The sequence below is a fragment of the Psammomys obesus genome, unplaced genomic scaffold (genome assembly GCF_907164565.1).
Source record: "Psammomys obesus unplaced genomic scaffold, mPsaObe1.curated_primary_1811, whole genome shotgun sequence".
Classification (NCBI taxonomy): domain Eukaryota; kingdom Metazoa; phylum Chordata; class Mammalia; order Rodentia; family Muridae; genus Psammomys; species Psammomys obesus.
Window position 1 is genome coordinate 14,227,827 of NW_026592118.1, and position 19,623 is coordinate 14,247,449.

Below are 19,623 nucleotides of genomic sequence, written 5' to 3' on the forward strand. Positions count from 1 at the left end.
CACACACACACACACACACACACACACACACACACACACACACACACTCCTACTTTGTCTGTTTACCTGTTGATAGTACTTAGCTGATTCCATAACTTGCCTATTATGATTAGCGTTGCAATAAACATTGATAGTCAGGTATTTGTTGTGTGCTGACTTTGATTTCTTTGGTATATTTCTAGGAATGGTTTTCTAGGAATTTCTAGGAATTTCTAGGAATGGGTAGATCATGTGATAACTCTACCTTTAGTTTTTGGGGAATCTCCATACTGATTTACACAATGGCTGTACTGTATTATAATTATAATTATAATTCTATCACTGATATCTATAGCTTTCTTTTCTTCCTTCCTTTTACATCTTCAGTACCATTTTTTGTCATCTGTTTCTGTGTTAATAGCCACCCTGACAAGGGTAAGACAGACTCTTTTAATTTTTACATTTGCATTTTTTTCATGTATTTCTGCCAAAATTTTTAATTACTTCCTTAAAATGGATCAAGGGAATTCTCCTCTATTTCTAAGTTGTTTGATCTTAAACATTTCCTTAAGTTTGTGGACATTTTTCCCTGTGTCACGAACACTGGCTTTTTCGGTTTTTGATGTGTGGCATGATGAATTCCTGTCTGGACATGTGTTCATGGGCATAGACATCAATGGCAGATTTGAAGGGAAGAACTGGAATTTCCATTTTTACACCCTCTGATATGGTTGCTCCCCGAAATGGTCCATTTCATGCTCCACAGCTCAGAGGGCTTGTTGATCCACGCTGGATCCGAATTGTGCGCATTGCAACCTGCCACTAGTACGGAGAAAGTGCTGCTTCTCAGTAGCTCTTTAGACATGGCCATGGACCTGTTTTGGTTACTTTTATGGTCCCACTTGTACCTAGCAAATCTCTGAATATCATATCCAGACCTGAAGCCTGAACCACAGTCCCAAGTCGAATGCTATCAGGCAAGGACATTTGTTTCCTTGCTCCAGAAATTTCACTTTTCACAGCCTGGGATTTAATTTTCTTAAGGTCTCTCCCTCTCTGTCTCCCCCCTCCCTCATTCTCTGTGTGTGTGTGTACTTGTCATTGTGTGCATGTCATGTGGAGGTCAGAGCAAAACTCTTAGTATTTGGTTCTCTCCTTCCACCATACAGGTCCTAGGACCCAAACTCAGATCCTCAGGCTTGGTGGAAAATGTCATTATTGGCTGAGTCATCTCTCCAGCCCTGATTAGCTTTTTCATGTATTGGTACAATGACCTTGGCATTTAATTCATTCTTTTGGGGCTTTTCTCTGTGAAACTCATAACATATGACCCCTCTAAGCACTTGTTTGGGAATTCAGAGCCATGGTTGGGTTCTTACATTGATTTTTTTTCTTTTTTGTAAAATTTCATTCTATTGGACTCACCTTGTCCAATTAAAAAACCCATATTCAGTTACGCAGCTATTCAGTAGTCCTCCAGACAGCCCTGTCCTTCTGAATTTGGTAAGCTCCTGTCTCTACCAAGAAGGCAGCAGAGAGGGAATGAGATGTAGGGTGGAGTGAGGAGAGCTCAGGGCCATGAGAAAAGATGGCTTCCTGGAGGGGCTAATAAGGATACAAAGAAGACATGAGAAAGAAGGCCATCATGTGTGCATGTCTGTATGGTGGCTGTGGTGGAAGGATTAGGAGCAAAACTAGATCCTGGCCCAGCTAGAGGATATTGGTAATGGCTTCTCCCTCAAGCTACATGATGAGTGCCCACTACATCCTTATTTGTACCTTAAACTTTCTTCCTAAAGCAGCTTCAGGTGCACAGCAAAAAATTAAGCAGAAGGCATGGAGAGATGGCACAGCTTCCCTGTTCCCGCACACGTATGCCTTCTTCCACTGTCAGAATCCGCTGGCCAGCAAGTTTGTGACGAATGCTGAAGCTGTAGGTTACGTCAGGGCTCACGCTCAGCACCCTGTAATAAGAGCTCGGATTCTTACAACCGTGTTTTTCTACCCTCATATACACGAAGTGGTTTCACTGCCCTAGAAGTCTTGTGTGGTCTTCCACCTTCCCCTCTATCTATACTTTCTGGGAGGGTAAGTTGGGAGTATATAAAACCAAGTCTTAAAGCCTGGGGTCGCCTCAAACTCACTAAGTGGCTGAGGATGTCCTTGAACTCACAATCTTCCTACTGCAACATCCCAAGTCCTAGGACTACATAAATGCACCACAAATCCCGGATTATATATATATTTTAAATGTAAGAAGTATTTTTTTTTTCCTCAAAACAACAAATAGGCAATGTGCAAGTATAGAAAACAGATTAAAAAAAAAAAGACCTGGGTTCACTCTGTGGCCCCAACTGGCTTAGGACTCATTATGTATCCCAAACCATCTTGAGTTCAAGGCAGTCTTCTGCCTTCCAATTACTGGGGTTGCTGGTGAGTACCACCATATTTGGCTGAGTGCCATCCCTGTAGGAATCTGCTTCAGAACTCAGGACGAAATGCAGGATTTAGGGTAGAAACCAGAAGAGAGATCAAGTGATAGAGAAGTAAGAATGAAGAAAGAAAGAAAAAAAGAAAGAAAGAAAGAAAGAAAGAAAGAAAGAAAGAAGGAAAGAAGGAAGGAAAGCAAGCAGTAAAGGGAATTTGGAGAAATTTTACTGGTTAAGTTTTACCAGAAGGAGAAAGTCTGTTGCATGCAGGTTTGGGAAGAGAGGAGGTTTGGAGTCATTTCTGGAAGTCGTCGGGGAGGTGCCCAGGAGGAATGAATGAACTTCCTGTCAGCTGGCAGGTAGGGCCAGTTGAGGCTAAGTATGAAAGCGGAGCAGAGGCGTCTTTGCAGAGAGCCGATACCCAGCAACACTCTGCTGCACAGGAATGGGCTGTTGGTGGTGGTCCTGGATTGAGGGCTTTCAAGACGGGCAACACAGTTTGGGGTGCTGGCCGAGTGCATGCCCAGCATGATGTTTGAGGAAGTTTTGTTCATGAGGATCAAGGCATGAAGGGTGGGAGGTGTACAAATCTGTTTGCTAAGCTTGCTGCAGATCCTGCAGCCTGGAAACGGGCCCTCGGTCGGGGGTAGGGAGCCATGCCATTGCTGGGAATCCCTTGGCAGTCCTGGATTCAGTGGTGATGGGGAAAAGCCTTTCTGGGTGGTTTGGGCTGCAAGAAGTCTTCCTCAGGACAGCTCTAACGGGTCTTTGAGGATCTTAATTAGCATTCACGTTAATGGTGAGGCATGCCGGTATGGATTCATCCGTCATCAAGGACATAGCCTTGGACGAGGCTAGAATCTACCAACTTTATTTTAGGCCGAGAAGCAGCTGTGTAGTGATCATGCGTCTGGCTCCTGCCTTGCACGATTTTCAGCTAGCCAACTCCTGCTGTTCTTCCACATGATTTCCCTCCCTGTTCACCAGGGATTATGTTGAGGGCACCAGTTTTGGGGAGCTTTCTAAAATTTTCTAACATCCAGAGACGAGGAAAAAGACGGAGTACACTGAAAGGTGCTTAAGAAGTTACTGTCCTCCGGATTTCATGACAGAGGAGATTCAGTTCTGAAATTCCTTGACCCAGGAGAGATTTTGCTTGTGTGAGAGCAAACTGGCAGAATTATTCTGACATCACAGGGGAGTAGTAGGTTTTTTTTTTTTTTTTTTTAAAGTGTTCCTGGGAGTGTTTTAGGAAGGCAGGCTGGTATTTAAACTGCCTCAGGCCTAGTGAGGAGGTTGCAGTACGGAGGTCTACCTCAGGACCCCATGTGACTGAATATCTTTGTGAGATTCTGGGGCCGCTTGAGAAATAAGTTTCTTCATCTTGTGTCCCCAGGGCGTGGCCAGGCTTGGCATATACGGCTCACCTCATGGATTCAAGGCAGCGTGACTTGCCGTTGACTAGAAGTCTGGAGGCCACATGAGGACAATCAGCGGTTGCTTGCGGGAGCATCATGTCCTACAGCTGATGGCTGGGGAAGGGAGCCCGTGAAGTCGGGAGTCAGGGGCACTGAGTCTGCGCGCTGCAAGCAGACTGCTAGAACCGCCCCACCGCCCGCCTCTCCTGCTTCCCACTGCTTATTAGTTGAAACTGAGCTGTGGTGAGCTTTGGGCATCTGTGAGATGGGAACAAGGAGCCTGTAGCTCCTTCCTATGTTACTCTGAGAACACGCAGACTTCCTAGCACACGGGAAAAATCACAATCATGCGAGAGAGCCTCGGAGGCTCCCAGCTGACCCCATTCTTTTTCTTTAAAAACATTTATTTTATTTCATGTGCATGAGGGTTTTTGCCGGAATATATATCTGTGTACCATATGCATGCCTGGTGCCCGCTTATAAGAGGGCATGGGTTTCCCCGGAGAAGCTGTGTGTTGCTGTGTGAACATGGGTCCTCTGTAAGAACAGTTAATGCTTTGAAACCCTGAGCATCTCTCCAGGCTCACTGCCTTTAATCTTGTCAAATCTCTTCTTCCCTGTCCGAGGTTGGCCATTGGCCAGTGTGCATCAAGTATGTGGGCAGCCAATGAGCACAGAGGGATGGCGACTAGTTTAGTCTTAGAGGCTTACACAGTGCTGGGTTTGTAGTGGGTCCTCTATCCTTGACGGCTACAAAGAGATCCGCTGAAAACCTTTTGCCTTCCAGTGATTTTTGAGACATACAAATTACTTAGAGATCCTACACACGTAATGAACGGAATGTTTAGATTCTTAGATTTATTTTTCTTTGCAAACACAATTCTCACCAGATGAATGAAACTGTCTGGCGGTTTGTTGTTTCTCACATTGTGCTGAATTCACAGCCTCCCCAAACTGTGCTGAATTCACAGCCTCCTGTTTACTTCCAAAGTTTCTCAAGGGGGTCAGAATCAGTAGCCCTGGGCAGGTTGCTGACATCAAGCACTTAACTGCATTCCTTAGAGGGCTGTGGTTACACCCTTCAGGGAAGCCAAGAGATACCTTCTGAGAAACGCTAGGGCTTGTCTAAAAGCCGGACAGTCACTCATCCAAAGACGACTTCTTTTTCCTTCTATGGGTAGAAGGATGCTAGAATTATAACTAACACAGGGATAGTCTGGTGTGATACAGGATGGGCTCGCTTGGAGGGTTCTGCGAAGAGCTCAAATTACTTAGATGCACGTGAGTTTGAAAAACATCCAGAAGGAGTGTTGTTTTGGAATGGTAAAGCTTGGGGCCTCCCCTGTTCCTCAGTGTGACATTTCAGGAGGACAGTAGCCCCTGCTTCAGGATTAAAGGGAGAACTATTCCACAATACTGTCATAAATAATTCAAAACCCAAGAGAGCTTAATGTGGACCATTAAGAATGTGACCTGCAGTCACGCACCGAATAGAGGGAGGATGCATCTAGATCCTGAATTACCAGGAAGCGAGTGGGAGGCCCATCCATCTCCATGGGAGCCATTCTCGTGCATTTTTATGACAGAGTTTTAAAGGATTTAAACTCCCCCAGCATCTGGCCTCTGCATTTAACCTCCAGTTGAGGTCATCAGTCTGTTCCATCATGACATGTGCTGTGTGGTACAACTCTCCCTCCCCACTAAGCTGTCCTTGCAAATGTTGTCTTGAAAGGGTCTTAAGATTCAATTATTAATCAGAACCCATTTAGGCTGTTGATGCCAGGGATGAAAAACTTTTTCAATTTGCAAAGCTGGGATAAGCTGATCAAGGAGAATAGTACAATTTCATAGGAAATACATTAAGCCTCCCACGCCTGTCTAAAGAGCTTACCGAGGCTCAGGAGAGTGCAGAGAAAGGTGTATTTGGGTGGATGCATTATTAGTCAGCGGAGAATAATTAAGAGGAATTGATAAACCATAGTGAGCCTCACTTTAAATAAAGTTTTCTTGACCTGAAAAGAAGGGCTAATTCACTTTACTTTTTCTTCAAAAAACAAAAAACAAAACTGGTTTAGAATGTAAGCCCTGCACAGTTTTACTATTTGCTAAGTATGTAATAGAAATGATATTCTCTGCACTTAATTTTATTTTATTCTTTTTTTCCCCTTCAAGCTATGAGTATCTAGAACTATTAATAGTTTTGTGAGGTGCCAGACTTCAGGCATGGGGGTGATGGATGAACTATATTATTTGTAATATACTGGAAATATACAATTTGTATTAAGTATAAAAGTCTGTGTTGTTAGCAAGTTCCAGGACAGCCAGGGCTATAGAGAAACCTTGTCTCAAAACAAAACAACAAACAACAACCAGACAAATAAACAACCCCCAAAACAAAACAAAAACCCCAAAAGTAACCAACCAACCAAAATAACAAAACCCCACCTCCCCCCAAAGCTAAAACAACCCCCAAATAAACACCTCCCCCCAAAAAAACCGTGCTGTCTTTCATAATTGATGAATTGGCCTCACTGTGAGAGGAAATGTGTATTCTCCTGTCTGCACGTAGGCGCTGGGTCACCCTGAGAAAGAGGAGGGTGTTACAGAAGAGTCGAGTCTACAATTCCAATTATACCTCTTCGGCATAAGAGAGGTTCTAAGTTAATTATTTCAAGACACTTCAGGTGTAGGAAACTCTATGGAGGGTAGAGGTGCCTTTTTGCAAGTGTTGTTTACGAGGATGAAAGGAAGCTCTTTCTGCCACAGGAAGAAAGGGCATGTCCAAACACTAACAACACGGACTCGAGCACATAAGTCTTGGTAGGTTTCTTTACAGAGGTCCCTTCCAGCTTAAAATAGTAAGACCGAACTCATCACGACCTCTTGGAGATTTTCTAGGTCTTTGTGTAGCTCCCCCATAGACACGGGTGTAAATGTTAATAAGCTTGTTCATGATTTGTTTGTTAATTTGTCTGTTTTTTTTTTTTTCTTGCAGGTGTATCTCAGCTAAGAGTTAAGAGTGATAGCAGGAATGATTTCTCTTCCTTTATAGTTTTCCTAAGTGGCGGTGTCTCTCTTTGTTCTGTCATTTCTAGTTTTCCTCCTTTTCTTTTCCTTTTTCTTTTTTCCTGTAGGCAACTAGGCAAGACAAAAATGATCTGTATGGGTGTGGTGGCACCCTCCTGCAGTCCCAGCCCTTGAGACAGGAGGAAGGATGAGATCCCCCAAGAACAGTCAGGCCTTTTGGCTTTACAAAGTCACCTTCCTGTTAGCCATTGGTCTAACACACTGTGCCCTGTTTTGGAAGGCTCCTCCCTACTGGTGTCAGAAACTCCCTCTGGGCTAGAGGGAAGCAGTGGACTTGCTTCTCACTGAGCTGTGGCGTCCTGGCCACAGTCCAGCAGACACACTCAGCCCTGCCAGTGCCTGGTAGGTAGGGATGGCCACGGTGCTCTCGGCCCTGTCCTGAGGAGCTGCAGATAGGTGTATCCAATTGTGATATGCCATGTCTGCCAGACCCCTCTCTGGGCAGTGAGTGGCGATGGCACAGAGAAGGGAGCCCAGGTAGGTTCTGATGTTTCAGAGTGTGGGAGAGTAGGCAGGATGCTCTGTAGTAGAAGGGGAGGTGAGAAGAGGAGCAAGAGTGACAGGAAGCCTTCCCTCCCTTGCTCCTTCCCTCCTTCCTTCCTACCTTTCTTGATGATTTTCAGCATAGAGCTGACCTCTCAGGGGTGTGTGTGTGCGTGTGCGTGTGTAAAAGTTTCTGTGCTTTTCTGGATACAAAATAAGAATACATTTCCACAAATGAATATCTCCCATCCTACATTTGTAGCTTCTCTAAACCCTGCTTTTTCCCTTTCTTGTTCCCCCTTTCCTTATCTCTGCCTTTTAATTCTGTATTTATAGTTAATTAAGAAGTGTTCCTCTCCTGGGGGGTGGGGGAGGGGATGGAGGGAAGTGTGGGAAAGCAGGTAAGTGGAAGCAAGGAGAAGAAAGAGGGAGAGGATGGGAAGAGAGGAAAGCAGTGAGAGAAGGGGGGAAGGATAGTGTTGGGAGGAGCCAGCTTTTCCTTGGGGTCCATGCTGGGTGTGGGTGGCGCCCAGGTTGGTCTCAGGCTGCAGTCCACACACACAGCATCTCTGCAGCGCTGTTGCCCGATGCAGTGGGTGTCGCTCACGAGCCCAGTCACTGCAAGTGTCAACAGCAAGTCTGGCTCTGCTCCCGCTGCATGCTTGAAACCGTGACCACAGGCATTCTGAGGGCCTCCTGAGTAAGTGTGGGTGATTGAAGAGAACTAGGGTGAGGGTGGGGTTAGGTGATGACGTCCCACTGAACTGAAGAACGATGGTGAGTCTCTTCTGGAGTCCCAGGGGGCATTCACCCCAACCCCTCCCCTCTTTTTTAAAAAAGCATTGATCATGCAGCCCAGGTTGGCCTCTAACTAGCTTTGTAGCTGAGGATGACCCTGAACTTGTGATCTTTCTGCCTTGACCTCCCCAGTGCTGGGATTAAAGGTGTGCACCTCTACGCTCGGATTATCCTGTGCTGTGCATTGAACCTGGGGCTTCGCGCATGTTAGACAAGGACTCCACCAACTGAGCTACATCCCAGCGCTTAACTTCAAAGCCTAAAAATGTTTTTTCCTAGTGGCATTACAAGACCTTCTTGTGGACCCTACCGGAAAGCACCTGCTGTAGACATGGGGAGAGTAAGAAGAAAGAGCAGCTGTGCCTGGGGCCAGATGCCAGCCTAACATGGTTCTCAGGATCCCTCCAGAGACGCTGACTCTGTGAGAGCGGATGGCCTTCCCAGAACTCCCTGCCCACCCGCGTCCTTGTCTTGCCCCTCTCCCGGAAGTGAACCCCACCCCCGTGGGAGGCACACTTCACTGTGACTTTTCCTTACAGGGGCAGCACGGTCCAGTCCCATCTACAGGCCGGAGAAGCTGGGGCATTTTCAGACTCTTCCAGGCCTGGTAAGAAGTGAGAATAACGTTTATTTCTAACGTCAGAAAAAAGGCTAAATACTGTGGAGAAGGCTTCCTTTCTCCAGAGCAAAGTTTCTCTGGTTCCCCTCACTAGAATCACATCAGAAACCTATTTAAGAACAGTTTTCGGAGCCGGGCAGGGTGACATACCCCTATAATCCCAGCACTCGGGAAGCAGAGGAAGGTGGATCTCTGTGAGTTCGAGGCCAACCTGGTCTACAAAGTGAGTCTAGGACGGCTAAGGCTGCACAGAGAAACCCTGTCTCAAAAACCAAAAACAACCAAACAAAACCCAAACCCCAGTTTGCAGGTACTCACTGCAGAGCTGCTTCATCCCTCTGTTTAGTTCAGAGAGTTGCCATCTTCTATCTGGGACGTTTGCAAATCAGTACGTGGCGGTGGTTCTCAGAATCTAGGAGGCCTCACACTGTCACCAGGACAGCATCTGGGACTGACTGCCCGCGTGCTTAATTCCTAGGTCTGGAGCTCAAGAATTTAACCTTCTGAACAAGCCTCTGGAGGGATACTGTTGCTTGTGTGGGTGCTGCATTCCGAGAACAATTAAAACAATTCAGTCTCCTGTCTGTCAGGCACAGCGTAAGCCCCCAGAACCAGCGCCTACAGGTACTGGTGGTGGCAGGCTTGCTTTCCTCTGTGTGGACCGGCAAGAGCCGGGACTGCAGGGGAGGGCCACTGACCCTCTGGCACAGGGCCAGCCTGCAGGATTTTCTAGGATGAGGTGGGCAGGTGTGTTGACCCTCCTCCCTCGTTCTGTGGGCTGCCTCTTTTGACTTTTGGAGGCCCAGTTTGTTTTCAGGCCTCCTCTAGGAAAAAGAAACAAAGGACTGGACGAACCAAGAACCTTCCAGTAGATTCCAGAACTATCCTGGAGTAGCTGTGAATGCTAAGTAGGCAGGATTCCCTGTGGCATGACTAGCTTTTGAGACTCCGTTTCTGAAACGATGTCTGGACACGGTGAGAGGTCACCAAGCCCTGGCTGATATTTCAGGGGGCTCAGCTACAGAGCCACCTTTTTTCCATCTAGGAAGAATTTCAGGCTGAGCCTGGGGCTCATTGGTAGGTTCTCACAGGAGCTCATCTTTCCTCCCTCTCTCTTTTCTCCTCCATTTCTTTTCTTTCCCTTTCTTCACCTGCAGTTTTCAATTTCTCCACTTGAGGTCGCAATAGGACAGCTATTTTCTTGGACCTTCCCTGCTTAGGATGGGTTTGGATCAAGGGTGGCGGGGAGCAGGGGAGTGGGTTTCACTCCGCCTAAGGCTTAGCTGGCTGATTTGATCAGGGAGCTCGCTGGTACAAGAAGTATTGAACATGGCAGTGCTGACCTCCACTTGTCTGCCTGTCCCGCATTTCCAATGCAGCCTTGCGTGGCTCTCTGAAGGTGCCATTTTCCCTTTCAGACAGTGTTACAGCTGTCCCAAGCCAGTAACACTAGGGTATTGATGGCAGCTAAGAAGAGGCTGGTGGATCGTGTCCACAATTTCTAGTCGCTGTGGTCTCCACATAACAGGCTGTACCTGTCAGTCTTAAGTGAAGCGCTGTCAGATGCAGCTTTAAGAGCCCTTCCACACTTCCTGCCGGATGGATTACTCCTATGCTTCTTCTTGACCAAAACTCTGGGGCTGAAATTCATCCTGGCAATGTTTTCCTAGGCCACAGTTTTTCTTTTTCTTTTCTTTCTTTTTTCTTTTTGTATTTTATTTGCCCACTGGCATCTGAACCTAAGATGTATACACCAAATTAATGACTCAGTGGTTAAGAGCAAGGGCCGCTTTGCCACAGGATCCGGGTTCAATTCCCTGCGTCCATATGACAGCTCCCGGCTGTCCGTAACTCCAGTTCCAGGGGATCTGACACCCTCCCACAGACATGTAGGCAAAACACCTGTGTCCATGAAATACAAATAAATTAAGTGAAGAACCTAGAAACCGTCCAAATTGTTAAAATCAGTGATGATTCTTTGTGCCCCAAAAAAGGTTCACCAGAAGGTGCCATGCATTGGCTATGGAAAGAGAGGGCACCGTGAGAAGGACATCGCAAATTTAGTCAGCATCTTTATGTCTGTGTGTGCATGAAGGCAGGTAGCTCAGAACTGAGTTGGACACTGACACGTGCCTGTTTCTATGGCTGCCCTTTTGGCTTTCAGGTCATTCTCTGTCGAAGAGTTCTTGGCCTCTTTAATGATGCAGTGGAAAGGAGAGGCTGTGACCCCTTCCTACCACTCTCCAGGGCTCAGTTAAGGAGCAGTATCTTGGGAGACAGACACCAGGTGATCTGTACATTTCCTGATATGTCCAGATTCCAGAAATCAGATGACTACACTTGAGACGGGCATGTTTCTATGAGTTTGATGGGACCAGGTAAAGCGGGCCCCTCCCTTATTTCTCACTCAGACCTCTTCCTTCTTTGGCCTTGTTTTTCTTCAGTTAGTAAGAGATACAGCTCTTCCACCCCGCCAACCCCCAGGACGGTCCCTGCTTGTGTGGCCTAACTGAACTTCCCCTAACTTACTGTGGAAAATGCAGGTGAAAGCTGACCCCAAACCGGCCCAATGAGCAAGCTGATGTTAATTAAGCAATGAATGAACAAACTTGGCCGGGCACTTCGTTCAGGCAGCTGTTCTGAGAAAATGGTTCAGAAAGCCGTATTACCTTTCTTCAGCTTGTCAGTGTCTCCGGTGTCAGAGCCAGGAGCAAGACCTGGGGTCTGGAGATTCAGACTCACTGTATTTTTAAAGAGCTCTCCGTATTTTTCTGTCCAAAGGGGAGCCCTGCCCCTGCTCCGAAGGATGCCCTGGGGGAAAGATGGCGGGGGTTCCAATCTGCCTCCACTCCAAGCTATTTTCTCTCGGAAGGTCTCAGCCATCGTCTGTGAATTAAGGGGTTCGGAGCCAAAGGATTCATCCCTAATAACTTCTGGCACTCTGCAGGTCCAAATGGTGGCTTGGGGGTCTCAACACTGCATGGTTTGAGTTCCAAAGACTGGGCAGTGTTTGGTCAGATGCCAAACACTGAGAGTGTCTTCAGTTTTAAATTCTTGTTATGCAGAATATATAACTCGATAACTTGAACATGTACTAACATTCCGCTGGAACTGAGAACACGAGGTAGCATCAAGCTCAGGCTTGACGTGTGCACACGTGAGGGTCTGTAGGTTCGTTGTGGGGAGCGGACAATGAGACAGGATCATGTTTTCTTTGCTTTGGGGTCCTGGGATTGAACCTAGGGCTCATGCCAGGTAAGCACACCAGCACAGGGCTGTATCTCTAACCCCAAACTGTATTCTAAGTGTTCCACATATACTCTTCTCAGGCACAAAGATCTCCTTCCATCAATTTTCTTACTCTGGAAATTCAATTTGCCCTATATTAAATTTCCTCAGAGTGAAAATATGGGTTGTGTAAAATCAAGGAACACCAAAATGAATAGTGAGTATATGTGTGTGTCTACAATGAAGGCCTGCTTTCGCTCATACCTAGCTTAGAGCCCTTCGTCCTTTCTCTTTTATAATGTGTTTTATTCTCCGTACAGGCACGTTTGTCCATCATATACGTATGTGCAGAGAGAAAGTAGGTAAATGAGAGGACTCCCATCCCTCTCCATAGTTCCTGTTACCTGGCGTGATGGACTCCATGGAGAAAGACAGAGCAGTAGCCCATTTAAGACCCCTGGCCCCAGAGAACACCAAACAGGTCCGGTGCCGGGCGCAAGTCACGGCCTGTGTAGAGCAGCTGTGTAACCCTCCGCCTTGGAGTGGTCTGTTGCAGTCAGGCATGCGCAAGTGCTAGCATTCCCAACGCTGACAACCCCCGGCTTATTGCCCCGGAAATAGTCACCCGTTGCATTCCCCAGGACTCCCGGCTCGCTGGGCAGACAGCAGGCAGACAGTCGCGTGTTCTCTGGCTCTTACCCTGTGCTGGCCTTTGTGTGTGGGTGAGGCGCAAGTATAAAATCAGGAGCAAAGACACAGACTCTTAAAAAGACAGTTCATGCGGCCCAAGTGCCAAGCGCTGGAAGCGGGATTCGGAGAAGAGCGGTGCAAACATGCGGGATCGGAAGGCAGAAGCGCACAAACGTAGCTGTACCCACAAGCAGCCATGCTCACACTTACATGGTGAGGTCTGACACTACCTTAGTTTGCCTTAAGCATTTCCATCATCTGAGAGTGTGGGAGGGAAAAACAGAACAGTTAAAGGTAAATTCAACGCTCGCCGCTCTCTTCTTAAAGCCTAGAGGCAACACTCCTACCCAGAATTCCATTCGTACTGTGCATGCGCACATGGTGTCGGGGAGGGGTGTGTAGGGAGTGAAGGCACAGTCCCGAGAACCAGAGAACCTGGCTGGTTGGGCTCAGTCCTCGACCCTGCAGTTCGCTAGCTGTGTGACCCTGGACAGTTGGTCTCATCTTTTCGTGCCCTCATCTTATCTGCAGATAGGTCTAAGAGTAGCACTTACCTCATGGGCACGTGGCGAGGACGCTGGTGAGGGACACACGTAAAGCACCCGGGACAGTCCTAGTCAATACCGTGCAAGTAACTCCAGTCAAACAAATTGATTCACAGGCTGAGCTTGGGTGGAATCATTTCTCTGGGTTATCATTGTCTGTCTGTCGGGGGCTAAACAGACATAGACCCCCATAACTCACAGAACAAGTGCCGGCGTAGAGTGGGTCCTTCACTTTCTAAGTGAGTTCCACTCTCTCCACCTCCCACTGGTGCGTTTGCCCATGTCCATGCCTTCAAAGCTAGGTCTCTCTCTCTCTCTCTCTCTCTCTCTCTCTCTCTCTCTCTCACACACACACACACACACCTTGGATCTCAAAGTAATGAGTTGCCATAAGCTCAACCCCCTAGTTTTCCATGACATCCTCTTCTTGATCCTCTTGTGGTTATTTTACACATCACTGGTCCAAGGACATTTCCAAGACAGAAGGTCTAGGCCTTTAGAGGCCTATACCTCTAACCTTTCCAAGAAGACAAGAAGGTATGGAATTCTTGTGTTGGCTCACTCGTGGTAGATGAACATTTGGATAAAGAGACCTGAGCTTTCAAAGTTGGGCACTAGAGCCGTCCTTCACATAAAATGAAAAGAAACTCTGCAGATTTTCAGCTGGTGGGCTGCAGAAGGGAAGAATGATGAACAACGGGCTAGACTATGTTTAGTAGGCTGGATAACTTCCCTTTGCCGGAACAAGTGAGGCGCAAGCTGCGTTGTAGGAAGCAAGCTTGCTCCCTGATCCAGACATGGTGGTCTTGCCCAGCTTTAAGCAAGGCATATCCTCCCACTGTACAGGGTCTGTGTGGCTACACTGTGCTTCCCGACCACTGCTTTGAGCAGGGCTTCAGTATGGATTTTTTTTTTTTTTTTTTAAGTTTAATGTAACCCGGAGCTGAAGTCCACAGCCAGGGTCGGCCAGGCAGTTGTGGGCCCCTGTCTGCACTTTGCTTTCTCATGCGGCCTCTCACTATGTCAAGTACAGCACGCCTCTCGCTGTGGGAGGGAGCTTGGGTGGCTGCAGTCATGGCTTCGTGTGTGCGGCATGGAAGCTGGCTTACGAAGGCACAGTGGTGAGTTTTTCCAACCACAGGCTCTGTTTCAAGGACATGGATTACATTACTTGGGCTGCGGATCACAAAGAGACAGACGCCCTGAGCTGCTCACACCTCTCCGAAGGGATTCTCTTTGTGTCATTAGGATGCTGCTCGGGCAGCAGCATGAATGGGAAGAGACAGAGGATGCTCAGAGAAGCAAAGGCTTTTTTCAGCCTGAAAAAGTGGGTCTAATGAATGGACGTCTGCAGAAACAGTGACATTTAAATAGAATTATTAAGCAATTAGCCAAATTATCGTTAGGAGGGAAAATGGGCGATCTCAAAGGGAATCGTTAGAAGAAAGCCTGGCCCATTGCACTTTGGGGTTTTTGTCTTGCATCATCATCCCTCTTTGGCTTCCACATCAAATGCAGAAGGTCATGATTTTGGCAGAAATCATGATAAGAGGCCGGCATGCTTTTGTTTGCGGATGGTACAAAGAAGGCATATCTGCCGGGAGGTGGGGGTGTCAGTGATCTCCTCAGCTCACAGGGGCACATCTGGACGTCTGTAGGCTTTGATGCAGAAGACAACTCTTGGCATCATTATCAAGCACGAGCACGGGATACACATTACTAAAGAGTTCAGCTGTAGTCACTCACAAGCTCTGTTCTGGATGGCAATCCATTCCCAAGGCAAGACAGAAGTCTCTCCAGGCACTGACTAAACTGGACAGAACCCAGAATCACAAGGGAGATGGGTCTCTCCAGGGACTGTGGTGATTACATTAACTGAGGTGGGAAGACTGTGGGTGGCACTGTTTTCTTACTGGGCTCCTGGACTGAATAAGAATTGGGGAACATAGAGAATAGGATAATCATACTAAAATCTGTACATCTAAAGAAACTAAGCAAGAAGGAGGACCCTGGGTAAGATGCTCAATCCTCATTCAGAAAGGCAAATGGGATAGATATCGGAAGAGGGAAAAAACAGGGAACAGGACAGGAGTCTACCAGAGGGGGCCTCTGAAAGATTCTATAAAAGCAGGTGCTGAGACACATAGCCGAACTTTGGGCAGAGTGCAGGGAATGTTATGAAAGAAGGGGGAGATGAAAGACCTGAAGGGGACAGGAGCTCCACAAGGAGAGCAAAAGAACCAAACAATCTTGGATAGGGGTCTTTTCTGAGACTGATACTCCAACCAAGGACCATGCATGGAGATAACCTAGAACTCCTGCTCAGATATAGCCTATGGCAGCTCAGTGTCCAAGTGTGTTCCCTAGTAATGGGAACAAGAGCTGTCTCTGACATGAACTCAGTGGCTGGCTCTTTGATCACCTCCCCCTGAGGGGGAGCAGCCTTACCAGACCACAGAGGAGGACAATGCAGCCAGTCCTGATGAGCCCTGATCAGCTAGGGTCAAAGGGAAGGGGAGGAGGACCTCCCCTATCAGTGGAGGGGCATTGGGAGGGGATGAGGGAGAGGGCCACAGCTGGGATGCAAAGTGAATAAATTGTATAAAATAAAAAATAAATCAAAAAATGCAAGAGGGACAGAGCAGGGAGCCGTCCTGCTGCCTTGCTGGATGATGAATGAAGCCCACTTGCCCTTCTCATCTCCAGTCTTGCTTTCCCTGCTGTCAGGAACAGTGAGATTGTTTTCCTGTGTTCTAATGATGGCTCAGAGAAGGAACATGAGGCTCTCACCAAGCAAGTGTGATTCTTTTTCAGGCCTATGAGACACCTTATTTCCTACGTTTTTGAATTATACTAGGGCATCAGTTGTTGCAGGAATTATTTCAAAGCTCCTTTCACTTTTACACAAATTGCACTAATAACGAGGCAGCCAGAAGGAGGTCAGGGAGAGTCGTAGAAGAGGCAGAGAAGAGATAACAATGATGAGGCTGTCCACAGGAAGACACGTGTGGGAATGGACACTCCTAGGAGCTTAGGAACAGCTGTGTAAGGCACATCAACACACCCATGTATAATACACAATATGTTAGACTTCAGAGAGGGCTGGCGGTGTAGCCCAGTGCTTAGAGAGTAGATGGAAGGTTCTGGATTTGCTCCCCACTATTACTTAAAAAAAAAAAAAGACTTTAATCACTGTCATTGTCGGCCTCCTTCTACTTTCAACAATTTCTTTTAAAAATCTTTTGCTATTCTTGCCTTACAAGTCTTTCACTTGCTTGGTTAGAGTTACACCGAGATACTTTATATTATTTGTGTCTATTGTGTTGTTTTCTTAGTTTCTTTCTCAGGCTGTTTGTCATTTGTATACAGGAGAGCTACTGAATTTTTTTTTTAGTTGATTTTTTATTCAGCGACTTTGCTGGAGGTGTTTATCAGCTGTAGGAGTTCTCTGGTAGCATCTTGGGGGTCACATATATTCTATCTCATCTGTGAATAGGGATACTTTGACTTCCTTTTCAACTTGTATCTCCTTGATCTCCTTCCGTTGTCTTATTGCATTAGCTAGAACTTCGAGTACTATGCATAGAATGATATGGAGAGAGTGGGCAGCTTGTCTTGTCCCTGATTTTAGTTGAACTGCTTTAAGTTTCTCTCCAGCAAATTTGATGTTGGCTATAGGCTTGCTGTATGTTGTGTTGATTATATTTGCAACCCCTGACACTATTAATGGTGCTCGGCTGTGCTTGCAGACAGGAGCCTAGTATAACTGTCCTCTGAGTGGCTCCTCAGCAGATCAAAACATACACTGAGACCCATAGCCATTAGGCAGAGCTCAAGGAGTCTTGAAGAGTCGGGGGAAAGACAGGAGGACACAGAGGGGACAAGAACTTCACAAGAAGATGAACAGAGGCAACTAACCTAGGCCCAAAGGGGCTTACAGAGAATGAAGCACCATCCAAAGAGCATGCATGGACTGGATGGAGACCCCCAACCCAAATGGAACTGATGGGCAGCTTGGTCTTCAAATGAAGCGGGCTGTCTCTGACATGGACTCTGGCACCTGCTTTTGGATCACTTTCTTCTAGCTGGGCTGCCTTGTCTGGCCTCAGTGGAGGAGAATTCACTTGGTCCTGGTGTGACTTGATGTTCTCGGGTGGGTTGGTTATGGGGGTGTGAGTTCTGAAAAGAAGGGGGAGGGAAACGGTAAAGAGTGTGGAAGAGTGGGACAGGGAGGAGAGGAGGGAGGTGCTGGGATTAGCATGTAGAGTGAAAAAAATTTCAAGTATTTTTTAGTTCATTGGCACAGAGTTCTGTATATTACAGAAATAAGATTTTTGATACAGGGATATATAACTTTATATTGATTCAAATTTAAGGTTATTTTTCATACACATATGTATGTATGTTTCTACTCTGGTATGAGGTGTTAGACCGATACAACTAATTTACAAATGTAAGGTTTACTTCCAATCTTGTTAAAAGCTGCTACTACAAACTGTTGAGGATAATTAACTTATACAAGTTAATAGTTAATCAATCACACTCATGGTCATGTCAGATACTAGTCTAGTTTATCACAGAACTATGCGTCCTAGGTTGAACAGATAGTAAATATCTAGAAACAAGCAGTGTTTGCCTATTCAGATTTACTGTAGATAAATAGATATGATTACACACTACATAAATATGAATAGATAAGTAGATGGTCATAAAAAACTACAGAGACCTACAGAATATGACATTTGAAGATATTTTTATTAATTTAAGGCTTTTTTTGACTTGAGACATGTCAGATCCTGGCAACACCCGCAGCCTACCTCAATGAAGATGATGAGCATCATAAAATCTCCTTTTGGAGACAGCTTCATTAATGGCAAAAATGCCCCAGCTCTCTCTACAGACAGTATGTAGAGACAAGACTTGGACGCAGGCTGAGTTGACTGCCGAGCTCTGCCATGACAGGGTCAGCTAGTTCTTCATATTTTCTGCTTCACAATTATGTCTGCTAGATATACTGAGCCAGAAAGCTGAAAATGATGCTCCAAAGCTTTAAAGAGAAAATGGGTGACTGACCAGGCAGTAGGCTGTCTCTGTCATCTTTTAGTTTGGGAAGCTGCTTGCCTGCACTTCCTACTTAAGTAATAATTTTATTCCTTCTCAAGTCTCTGATGGGGTTGAAGACTAGAGAGTTGTACTTTCACAGTTAGGCTTACGTTGTTTAGGACTTAAGAAAATGTCTTAAGGTCTAGAAAGATGTTTTTAAGTTGATAAATACAAGATATGACAGAGAATGACTTCGGTATAAAACTTTAGACTCACCTAGGTAGGATAGACAGTATTTTCTTCAAGGTTGCCAAATGCAAATGGGCTAAACATTTTGAATGCAACATTTACACATGACTTTCCCGATTGTTTTATAAATGTTCTTACTGTATGTAGTTTATTATTAATAAATAACATCCACAAAAATCCCTTTGCTGCACATTCACAGGGAAAGGCACAAGCAAGAATACAGCATCTTTCACATGCTCCTGGGACAGAGAAAGCAAGTTGACTAGGATCGAGCTTATTCTGGCTGTACTCCCAGGGCCACTGAGGAAGGTTCTGCCTTAACTATGTGGTCGGTTCTCAAAATAAAATCCTATGCCCCTCTGGGTCTTGAAAGTGATTTCTCAGACTATGTACCTATGAGAATTCTTACTGAAAAAGAGATCTTTTATTTATGTAATTGGTAAGATAAAACATAGACATTTCTTTCTGAACTCAAAGACTCCTACATTCCAGCCAAGACGAAAACAATGGTGCATAGCTTTTGCCTGTCTTTTCATAGGCTGGAAGATGGGAAATGGTGGTTTCTGTTTGTTTTTATAAAAGGCATAGCATTACCTCCACCAAAGGGAGTTTTCCTTGTTATTATCTCACAGGGAGGTCTTTTTGTATTCAAAGAATTCACTAAACATAATGATTACTCTTACTGTTATGATCAATTAATGGGTGGAAATTCTATTTATTAAATGGCTTCACTTATAGTACTCAAGACATTAAAAAGACAGTTGTTATGTTTCATTGATTTAACACGAGCTTGAGTGAGCAGCCATCTCATGTATTTGGAACTTTAGAAAAACTAACTGTCCAAATACCTTGAGTATTTTTGTTTTTTATTTTTTTTGTATCTGGGTGAGTTTCAGTATGCTCTGGGTTCTATACTTCCCAGGTGGTAGTAGAAAACAGGTGGAATGCTAGCTGTTGACTGATTTTCTTCCTTCAAATATCTTGCCTTCCAGCCTTCAGTGTTCATGGGTGGAAGGGAGCCATGGAAAGAGCTGACATGAGATAAAGTCCCAAGG

General features: G+C 45.9%; 1 protein-coding gene across 3 annotated transcripts in view; it reads right to left on the reverse strand.

Annotated features, from left to right (window-relative positions):
- Positions 1-19,623, reverse strand: part of Lhfpl3 (LHFPL tetraspan subfamily member 3) — a 453,371-nt gene that overhangs the window by 27,360 nt on the left and 406,388 nt on the right. Inside the window, exon 3 of one of the 3 annotated variants that reach the window (XM_055612636.1) lies at positions 12,962-12,989. The exons of 1 other annotated variant lie outside the window; for it this stretch is intronic. In XM_055612636.1, coding sequence (XP_055468611.1) covers positions 12,973-12,989 — 17 coding nt within the window. In that variant the 3' untranslated portion in view covers positions 12,962-12,972. Of the gene's footprint in view, positions 1-12,941; positions 12,990-19,623 lie in introns of all 3 variants that reach the window. One more of the 3 variants, XM_055612634.1, reaches the window with a different exon arrangement.